The sequence below is a fragment of the Gracilinanus agilis genome, chromosome 2 (assembly GCF_016433145.1).
Source record: "Gracilinanus agilis isolate LMUSP501 chromosome 2, AgileGrace, whole genome shotgun sequence".
NCBI classification, from domain to species: domain Eukaryota; kingdom Metazoa; phylum Chordata; class Mammalia; order Didelphimorphia; family Didelphidae; genus Gracilinanus; species Gracilinanus agilis.
Window position 1 is genome coordinate 441,044,395 of NC_058131.1, and position 11,692 is coordinate 441,056,086.

Consider the following 11,692-nt stretch of genomic DNA (forward strand, 5'->3'; position numbering starts at 1 on the left):
AGTTAAAATAATGTTAATTTGTGGTTTTCAATATGTAGACTGCAGGAATCCCTTTCTATTTGAATTTGACCCCACTGGTCTATACCTGTCTGACACATTGTCTCCCTCTCTATTAAAAGACATTTAATGTTTGATGTGTTAATGCCACAGTGAAGGCTGAGAGGTAAAAATCTTGAAAACATAAGTCCTCAACTTATACCTAGGATGATCATTGTGTATTAAAGTCATCTCAATTATTTTCTCAAAAATTTTTAGGTAAAACAGGATAATAAAACATAAGAGTCTTATTGATTTGAACTTAATTATTTTAAAATGTGTTGATTTAGAAAAGAGTGGGACTAAACAAGCCTTTTCTTCATTGCCCATGCCATTTAACTGCCAATCCTAGAAACACTTTCATGAACTTAGAAGCACCCATTTACAAGCTCTCCAAAATCAATGCATGAGTTACAAATCATATCTTTTTCATCCAGGAAACTATTCAGTTGGCCCACTGAATATCTCTAACAGAGAATAATTTGAATGAATGAACTTCAGAATCCTCATTTGAATTACTAAACTTACTTAAAAGGAATTATATTTTATTTCTTTAGAAGCATTTTATAAATTTGAAACATCTTCTGCTCAAAGAACATGGATATGGACATGTCAGGTACTGGGCTAAGATATATGCATTTTTAGTAGATGTTAAACTGAATTCTAGTGGTAATATGATCTTCTCTGTCATTCTCCAAGCTCCCTTCCTTCCCCTGGTCCCTGCTATCACTTTTGCCAGTCACACTATATCCCATCTGTGATTCACGTTTGTGCATCATTTCTATTGCCATGGTATCAACTGTTATTGCATGGTTTTTAGGATGTCAGATTTTATAGTTTCTGGGGGAGTTGGAAAATATGTCAATGAAAAAGAAATTCATTCATGGCTAATTCAGTCCATGGGGGACTAAATGCTAAAATAGAAATGATATTAAATAAAAGACTTGAGGAAAGTTTAGCTGTATCATACAAATTGTTTTCTGTGACTGTGGTATTTTTTTTTCTCTTATATTCTCTATTCTAGATTTCCAAATCGAAAGTTATTTTTCTCCACATGGTTCTAGGTATAAAAGGAAGTACTCATCACAAGGACAATTTGAGAGATATAGACTGACTTTGGTTATCCCATTACTCTTTTCCATCAAAATTAGAAATAAAGATCAGTGGGATCCTATATGTCCCTTCAATTTCATTTGTTTTCCCCCAGGGATTTTCTATTATACTTTCCCATCAAATCAGAAATGAGAAGAAATTAGATGGGCAAACATTGCTGCTATGTACAGCTTGGAACTGCTCCCAACCTGCTTCAACAGTCAAGATGAATAAGAAGCAGTGAGCTCATCCCACCTAAGCTTACCCAAGAACATCTTCAAAATTAGAACTTGGTTCACCAGATTCATTAAGGGGGGAAAATCCATCTCCCTAAAGTCAGTAACAACAGCACTGGAAGAAAAATGAGCATTGCTTCTAGCTTCTATTAGACTTTGTCTTCTACTGATCATACCGGCATGACACTTAGAAATATCAGGAGAATATTCAGAATTCCATCTCATTCATAATCTAAAAGTGTCATAGAATGCTAGAAATGCTTCCTTTTTACCCCTGTCCAGAATCCTGACTCCTTTTAGCTCCCTATTATGATTTGTCAACAATTTGAGGGACTGGTTTACCAGCAGGACAGCCCTTTTCTCCAGGGACCTTTTCATAGCCAGGACAGCATTCATAACTGATGACTCTAGAATGAAAGAGATCACATGTTAGGATAGATTTTCAGAACTCTTTTCAAGTGCCCTCTCTTTTAATTATAATTCCCCCAAATGTCATCTTCCATATTTAAATAAAAAATCAGCAAAATAAAAAAATAAGCTTCACAGTTTCTTCAGAAGCTAATTCAACTCAGTTTAATAAACATTTTCTAAATGCCTACTATTCATTCGCTCATTTGTTCAATGCTTATTTGTTAAAAAAAAATCTTTGCTATAATAATAGGCCACATTTGTGTAGTGTATTTCATAATGTATGATCTCATTCAAATCATACAATAACCCTGTGATACAAATGCTATTATTATCATTCCTGATTTCCAGATGAGAAAAGAAGGGCTTCTTAAAGTTAATTAATTTGCCCAAGGTCACACAATTGATTGTCTTCTGATTATATAAGTCCAGCATGCAGTTCACCTCCATGGGTTTCTTTCTTCCTATGTGCTAGATATTGAGGCAAATCTGGTAAGGCTTGAATAAGACCTGCTCTTGTCTTTTAAACAGCCATGTGTACCATTGGTTCACCAACATGGTCTGAATTTTGTAAGTTCTTGACCTGGTTTTGGGATCTGAACAACAGTCTGTATCTTTTATGTTTATTCTTGTTAATTGCTGTTGTTAAAGTCATTTGCCTTATCTATCACCAAATGGTCAGCTTGCTGGTGATAGGCCTTTCCATATTTGGCTAAATATTTGAGTATTACTATGCTTCCTAATCTTTTATTAGATCCTGTAATGTTATTATTGCTAATCATAAAAGTCAAAGATAAAGTCAGACTTGTGAGTAAGAGGAAAGATAAATAATTAGAATGGGGTAAAAAGATATAAATATAGGAACAGAGTGTTTTACAGTTTTCTTCCCATCTCCTCTTACATATTCCTTTATACTTTAATCAGATGAAGAAGGAAGTATGATTTTCCTTTCATAAATTAAATTTCCATGAAGTTGAATTAAGAAAAGAAAAAAATCACCATCTTCCCCATGTGCTAGCCCTTCTGCTATCACTGTTAATGCCTGGAGAGAAGTTGAAGTCCATAAGAGGGAGGGGAAAAGGTGGTCTACTGAATGTCTTTCTATGATGAATGCAAACATTCTCTTTCAGGGTTTCCAAACAGAATCTTAAAATAAACCCAGATTGATTATCTAGGTCAGTGATTCCCAAAGTGGGCACTACCACCCCATGGTGGGTGCTGCAGAGATTCAGGAAAGCGGTGATGGCCACAGGTGCATTTATCTTTCCTATTAATTGCTATTAAAATTTTTAAAATTTAATTTCCAGGGTGCTAAGTAATATTTTTTCTGGAAAGGGGGCGGTAGGCCAAAAAAGTTTGGGAACCACTGATCTAGATACAAGCAATTCCTTTCCTATATCCCTGATTACTATGACCTTTACCTGTTCTTCAGGCCCTCTAGCCTTAGGAAAGCAACATAATTTTTAACCCTTTGTTTACAACCAAAAGATTTTTTATTTTTTAGATGCTGAATAAAATTGCCCAGTAGTATAAAATGGAACACATGGATTTGATTCAGACAAATTCTGAAAGACTGACATAAATTTTTTGAGTTCTAGAATATCTTGGTAGGCTATGCATGTTACTGTATGTATAGGCATGGTTCTGTTACCAACTTTCTCAGCATCTGGAGGCACACCCTACTTCTCTGGGCCATTTGTAGCCTTGCCTGCGCCTCATAATACTGAATGCCTCTCTGCTTGAATAGGGTTGGGTATCCCCCTTATCAAATATATCATGGAAGGGGCAGTAAGGAGCAAGGAGTATTCTCACTCCTTCTCCTAACCTTGTTCAACCTTGAGAGAAAAAAGCAAACATGTTTAATAAGGAGAGTGCCAAGTGCCACAATACTTTGTATATCTCTAGGTACCTTGCAGTGAAAGCTGGATTGCAATGAAGACCGCAAAATAATAGCTAATATGTATAAAGATCATACAGTTTACAAAGTACTTTATAACTATATAGTGCTTTAAAGCTTATAAAGCACTTTACACAGATGATCTCATTTGATTCTCAAGATAACTCTGTAAGGTAGGTACTGAGGATGAGAGAGATTAAGTGACTTTCCCAGGGTCACATAGCTGGTAAATATTTGAGGTGGGAATTGAACTCATCTTCTTAGCTCCAGGTCTAATATCCATCTGCCTCAATAAGATGAACTAAATATAAGAGGAAAATATGTAAGATGAAGATGAAGCCATTAACAATAAAGGAAGACTTCATAAATTAAAATGGGAAAAGAAGATGAAATGAATAGGATCTAGAGAGGACAAGGGCTGAGTTTTCTATTAATTAGGGCTCAAGTAGTGACTGGAAAATGCTGTCTTTATGGCTCTTCCAAAATTAATTCAACTCTATCCTGCAAGGCCATGGCACAAGTACCCAGGCCATACAGTGAGTGACAGCACAGGACTCAAGAGATGGCAACCCAGGGGCCTGGCAGCAGAGTCTGTGCTTTGCTGGGTGGGTGGGGGAAGACAAAGCACATTCTTTCCTTGAAGTTATTGATGCCTGAGGCAAAGTTTTGATCTCTGCAGCTAGCTTAGCTCTGGTTCTGGATTAGAAAGATTGCTTCATAACAGCTGTAATCATTAAGAGGCCAATTTCTAAATTTTTGACAAAGAATGTAACAACTGGTAACTTTATAGTCCTTGGACAGAAGTATCAGTTTCTACTAGAGTCACTGATGACATCTTGATGGTCTTAGCATTTTCCCTTAGCTTTGGCAGATCTTGGCTTTTATCCCTTCAATAAATATCCAACTTATTAAACAATGTTGGGACTTATGAAACAGACCTGTAGCTTTTTTTTTTTAACTTAACAACACCTAAACTGGTCTAAACCAAACTACATTTATGATGTCTGAGCCTTGGTTACAGATCATTCCAGTTCCATGACGTCAGGGTCAACACTGCACACTAAATAAGCATAACTTTTTTTCAGAGAGAGTCTTGCACAAAGACAGCCTGTTGTTCAGGCCGTGAGGCCTGCTGACCACGATTTCCTGCAGTATTGGTTGAGTTGTTGAATGCAAAAATGTTAGGGTTGCTAATCAGATTTGGGTCTCAAAGCACTGCGTGGGCTGCATATTTCCTTAACAGGAAAAATGGGCCCTAAGCTCCCCTTTTGTATGATCAGTCTCTGTGTTACCCCTGTTGAGTTTTAAAAATCAGAAATAGGACCTGAAGTGAATTTTCCATGGTAATAAAATACACTCGAGTCACTGAATAGTGGGTCATTTGTAATCATTTCCTGTAATAAAATCCATATGTTGTGTTTGACAAAGGGCTCCAAATACTGACATGTTTTCTCTTACTGGAAATGAAGAAAAGTTACTTATGAAGGAAAAAGGACTTTTGGCAAGGAAATGGATGATGAAGATACTGAGCACAGCCAGCTCTCTATCATCCATGAACCTGGAGGTCAGAAGCAAACAAAATGAATGAAAACAAAAGATTTCCATTGATCAATGCTTCAGTCTGCCTTTTTTACCCATTGTATGCATCAGTTCCATTTTCAAAGAGCAATGCTGACAGGATTTAATTTTCCTTCTCTTGATTTCACTGAGTTTATACTCTCAAATAAAACCTCTCTGCTCACTTCAAGTCTTTTCATAATTTAGCTCTTTCAGGTATCAGTCCTTCATGATCCTCTTCAGAGTGCAGTCACCTCAATGTCCCAAACATGCCATGTTAATTTCTATGTCTGTGCCATTTTAAATGCTTCTGCTTTGACTTGGAATGTCTTTTCTCTCCTCCCCATTTAAATTCTAATCCTATCTCCTCCATGAAATTTTTCCTGATAATTCCAGCTAATATCTCTCTGCCCCCCAAATACTTATTATATAAACAACATATATTATCCCTTGATTTTATCAAATGTAGTATTTCTTTAATATAATTTTTGCACAGTTTTCTATTTTACCTGTAAAAATCCCCTTTAGGATAAGGTTCGTGCCTTTTTTCTTTTCCTGTCCTTTCTCACATCTGGTATAATGTCAAGCTCAAAGTAAGAAAAGATTGAATTGAACTATTTCTCCTTAGCTTTCACCAACTTTACTTACTCAGGTCTTTCCTTCTAGACTAGGCCCTTCTTTTCCTCAATAGCCTTTCCTCCCTTTTTTTCTGGATCCTTTCCAAAACACCTCCTCTTTCTCAATAATATACACAATGAATCAAAGAACTACCAAGGGGACATTGGAGATGCTTTTAATTCCAGGGCTTTCTCTCTTTTAATTATTTCCTATTCATCCTGTATATAGCTTACTTAGTATATATTTGTTTGCATGTTGTCTGTCCCATTAGAGTATAAGCTCCTTGAGTACAAGGACTTTCTCTTCCTTTTTTTTTTTTTTTTTTGGCATCTCAGTGCTTGTATCCCAGTTCCTGGAACATAATAGACACTTAATAAATGTTGATGGATTGGTTGATTGATTTGCTCCTACCTTCTCATTTTATAAATGAGTAAAAGGGAAGTCCAGAGAGGGGAAGAGATTTACCCTAGGATATGCAGTGGCATACTAAGGATTCAAATATGAATCTAGTGATTTCAGGACATTCCACCATGCTATTTTGCCATTACATGAAATGTCTCCTCCCTAGAGTTAGTCAGACTTCCTTTTGTTAGTTGCCCAAACTGTTAATCACATTCAAATATTTAATGCTTCTAAAAACTCTTCATGAGAATCAACTAGTTGAAATAATTAATAACATTAGTAAAGTTTCAGAATACAAAAAAAATCCATGAAAATCATAGCATTTCTATATTTAACAACAATGTTTAGCAGCAAGAGATAGAAAGAGAAATTATTTTTAAAAAAACTCTAGAGATAATAGGGAAAAATACTTGTACAAAAATATTCATAGTCACACTCTTTGTAGTTCAAAAAAGCCCAAAAACTGGAAAATGAGGGAGTGTGGAAGTTTCCCTTGGCCCTCATAAGAGAAATTCATACAGCCCAACAGGTGAATGCCCTTTTCAATTTAAACAAAAAGGGTTAATATGTGGGAAGCCAATAAGAGAATAGATAAAAATCTGAGACTCCTCTTTTGACTCCTTTTCTGATCCACACCTTTCCTTATTGAAAAGGTTTAAGCTCTTAGCAAACCAGTAGTCAAGAGGTTATCATTCTTCCCCTTTGGTCAGAAATCCAGCCTCTTAGAAACACAAGGCTAAAACTTTAGTTTAGCAGTGGCATTTTGCCCTATAGAAAAGTACTCTAACTTGGCTTGCTGATAATCACCCAGCTGAAGGTCAAGCCTGGTTCTTATCTTCACCTTGAAGGTTCTAAGCCTGTTGTACTGTCAGTGTTAAAAATGCAGTTCTGCACAACTGTGGGAAACTTTCCTGGTGCTTTTGGGTGAAAAGGAGTTTGAATTTTCAAATATAATGAACTTGTGACTCAATGGCACTTTAACAGTTAAGATCGTCTCCCATGTCCTGTTATTTTCTTATCAACTAAACCATCCTTATCAGATTATGTGGAGATGATAGATCTTGACAGGAGTGTTCATTGATTGGGGAAAGGCTGAACAAATTGTGGCATCTGATGGTGATGGAATATTACTGTGCTGAAAAGAACAATGAACTGGAGGAATTCCATGTGAACTGGAAAGACCTCCCAGAATTCATGCAGAGCAAAAGGAGAAGAACCAGAAGAACATTGTACACAGAGACTGATACATTGTGGCACAATCTAATGTAATGGACTTCTTTACTATTAGCAATGCAATGATCCAGGGAAATCCCAAGGGACTTAATGAAAAATAAAATACCTGGGAATCTAATTGGCAAGACAAACCCAGGAATTATATGAACATAATTATAAAACATTGTATAGTAGCAATCATCAAAACAGTCTAGTACTGGAGAAGAAATAGCATGGTGGATCAATGCGATGTAGATTAGATCTACACTATATAAAATCTTAGCAACCTAGTGTTTGATAAAACAAATTTTTCTGATAAAGGTATTTGGTTCTCAAATCTATTGAGAACTAAGTCAAATTTATAAGCATACAAGTCATTCCGTAATTAACAAATGGTCAAAGGATATGAATAAGCAATTTTCAGATGAAGAAATCAAAGCTTTCAATAATCACATGAAAAATGTTATAAATCCCTCTTGATTGGAGAAATGTAAATCAAAACAACTCTGAACTACCCCCTTATACCTATCAGATTGGCCAATTTGACAATAAATCAATAAATGTTGGAGGGGATGTGGCAAAATTGGGACACTAATGCATTGTTGGTGGAGTTGTGAACTGATCAAACCATTCTGGAGAGAAACTTGGAACTATGCCCAAAGGACAATAAAAACATGCATACCTTTTGTTCCTTTTATATCACTATTGAGTCTGTATCTGAAAGAGATAATAAAAAAGGAGAAAAGACCTACTTGTACAAAAATATTTATAGCTGCTCTTTTTGTGATGGCAAAGAATTAGAAATTAAGGGGATTCCATCAATTGGGGAATGGCTGAACAAATTGCAGTAAATGCTGGTGATGGAATATTATTGTGCTATAAGAAATAAGAATATGTTTTCAGGAAAAGCTGGAAATCTGCATGAACTGCTACAGAGAAATAAGCAGAACCGGAAGGACATTATGCATAATAACAGCAATATTGTATGTTAATCAACTATAAAAATTTGGCAATGAAATTATCTGAGACAATTCTGAAAGACATGATGGGGAATATTATCTACCTCCAGAGAAAGAACTGTTAGGAGTTGGATGAATAAGAATCAAGGCATACTATCTTTCACATCAGTGTATTCATAGTTTTATTTTGGGTTTATATTTATATGAGAGTGCTCTTACAACAATGACCAATATGGAAATGTGTTTTGCATGATAATAAAAATTAAATTAAAATTTCTCACAGTTTTTTAGAGCTTTTACTCGTCAGGATTTTTTCTCCCTTTTTACTAATTGTGCTCTTTTAGATCGTTTACATCTGTCATTTGTATTTGAATGTCTCTGTGCTAAATTTCTCCTTCCTTCATTTATATGCTTCATTTTAGAAATATAAGAATTTGTTTCCTCTTTACCTTAAACTACTTTAGCTTCTTTCAACTCTCTGTCCTAATCTATCTTTAGCAAAATTCTTTCCCAGGCCCCCTATTACTAGTGCCTTCCCTTCTAAGATTAATTTCCATCTATTCTGTATATATCTGGTATGTAGAGAATTTTTTTTTCTTATCTTCTCTTCCATTTGAATGTAAGCTCTTAGAGGAACTCTTTGCCTTTCTTTGTATTTTCCATACTCTATACAGTTCCTAACACATAGGAAGCCCTTAATAAATGACCTTTGCCTGATAAGTTTTGTCTGACTCTTAGAATCTCTGGTTTCTTCAAAACATAGTCCATGTCATTTCTGGTTAAGATGGCGGCAGAGTAAGGAGCAGCAGCTTGATCTCTCCTAACCGAAGCATACAGGACTCCTCAAGGGGACATAAAAACGAATCCAGACGAATGAAGGGACCCCACAACAGGGCGCAGCTTTGAAGGTACATGGAATCGGGGCATTTCCATGATATAAAGGGGTGAAACAGCTCTCACTAAAATGCGAGAGGAAGAAGCCCCTCCCCCACCCCACACACCACATACAACTCAAAGGCCAGCACACAAGAGTTAAAGCAGGTTTGGGGCACCCATTAAGTCACTGGCAGCTCCAGGGCTTGTTCCTGAGAGCAGTAAGACTTAGGACCACAAGAGGCTAAAGAACAGGCATGGACTTTCCTGAGCACCTGCGCGGGTGAAGGCAGTGCCCTAGGCGAGGACAAAGATCTCGAGCACAGGCTTGGACCACGAGTGGGGACCCGGTGCAGACAGGAGCACGGCAGTGGAAGCAGCTCGCTGAGACTGTTGAAGGAGCCTTGGGCAGAGGGGCAGACCAGGGATGACAAGGAGGCTCGACCCGAGAACAACGGGACCTGAGACCTCAGGAGCCTAGAGAGCGCAGACAGACCCTGAGTGTGAGGATAAAGAGCAGAAGGCGCTGGGCTAACAACAATGGAAAGCCAAAATTGAGAACCCCAGAAGAGAAAGATTATCAAGAACTCTGGAAGACTCAACAACTTTTACACAGATATAATCCAGACAACAGAGGAGAACAAATAAGAAATCATATCCAAACCTTCCCAAAATAATGAAAATTGGTCACAAGCTATTGAAGAGTTAAATATGAGATGATTAGAAAGATGGAAGAGATCTGGCAAGAAAATTACAGTTTAAAAGGCAGAATTTCACAATTGGAAAGTGAGGCACATCAACTGAAGACCAGAAATAACCAGATTGAAAAGGAAAACCAAAAGATTATAACCGAAAACCAGTCCCTAAAGGCTAGAATAGAGCAATTAGAAGCCAATGATCTCTCAACACAGCAAGAACAAATAAAACAAAGTCAAAAGACTGATAAAATAGAAGAAAACATGAAATATCTCAATGAGAAAGTGACAGATCAAGAAAACAGGGCTAGAAGAGACAATTTGAGAATCATTGGTCTTCCTGAAAAAGCAGAAATTAATAGAAACTTAGACTCCATACTAAAAGAAATTATTCAGCAAAATTGCCCTGAAGTTCTACAATAAGAGGGCAATATAGACATTGAAAATCCATAGATCACCCTCTACACTGGACCCAGAAAAGACAACACCGAGGAATATAATAGCCAAATTCAAGAGCTTCCAAGTAAAAGAAAAAATCATACAAGAAGCCAGAAAGAGACAATTCAAATATCAAGGAGCACCAATCAGGATCACACAGGATCTGGCAGCCTCCACGCTAAAAGACCACAAGGCTTGGAATATGATATTCAGAAAGACAAGATGGCTGGGCCTTCAACCAGGGATGAACTACCCATCAAAACTGACTATATACTTCCAGGGGAAAGTATGGACATTCAACAAAATTGAAGATTTCCAAGTATTTGCACAGAAAAGACCAGGGCTAAATGAAAAGTTTGATATCCAAACACAAAAATCAAGAGAAACATGAAAAGGTAAATAAGAAACAGAGGGGAAAGAAAGAAAACTCATAATTTTTTAAATTTTCCTCTTTAAGGGCTTCAATAAGATCTAATTATCTTTATTCCTATGTGGAGAAATGCTATGTATAATTCTCTGTAGTGAACTCTATTCACTATTATAGCATTCACTCTCATAGTAATCAGAAAAATAATTCATAGGGAGAGGATAGAATACCAAATGGTCTAAGATGACATGGGGGCTGGGAAAGAGGGGGGTGAATAGTAGGGGACACCAAGAGAAATTTGAGTGAATAAGAAAAATAGGATATTCTATTACACACAAAGAGGGCATGGGAAGGGGAGGGGACAAATATTATTATAAGAAGGAGTGGAAGAGAGCATTAAGAGGTAATATTTAAACGTTACTCTCAGTGTAATCAACCCGGAGAGGGAAGAGTAGCTATATTATCCATTAGGATATAAAACTCTATCTAACCCTACTGAGAAAGTCAGAAGGGATAAACCAAGGGGAGCAGGGGAGTGGGGAGGTCAAAAAAAGGGAGGGGAGAAGAAGGGGGAGGGAATTCATAAGGCCTTTAAAAACAAAAAGAGGGGGGGAAAATAAGGGAGGGGGTAGAAAGGGAAGTTAATCAAGGGAGGGGACAAGGGATAGCGGCTTAATAGCAAACCACTGGTTTAAAAGGAAATAATATTTTAAAAAAAGGGGGTAGGAATACGGGAGGATACGAAAATGTCAGCAAATGCACAACTCATGATTATAACTTTGAATGGGAATAGGATGAACTCGGTCATAAAACGGAAGCAATTAGCAGCGTGGATCAGAAACCAAAATCCTACCATATGTTGTCTACAAGAAACACATATGAGGTGGGTGGACATACACAAG

The 11,692-nt window shown here is 36.9% G+C and overlaps 1 protein-coding gene across 1 annotated transcript in view; it reads right to left on the reverse strand.

The window, feature by feature from the left end:
- Positions 1-11,692, reverse strand: part of TGFBI (transforming growth factor beta induced) — a 67,504-nt gene that overhangs the window by 34,728 nt on the left and 21,084 nt on the right. The window contains exon 2 of the mRNA XM_044659939.1: positions 1,707-1,771. Within this exon, the coding sequence (XP_044515874.1) occupies positions 1,707-1,771 (65 nt within the window). The remainder of the gene's footprint in view (positions 1-1,706; positions 1,772-11,692) is intronic.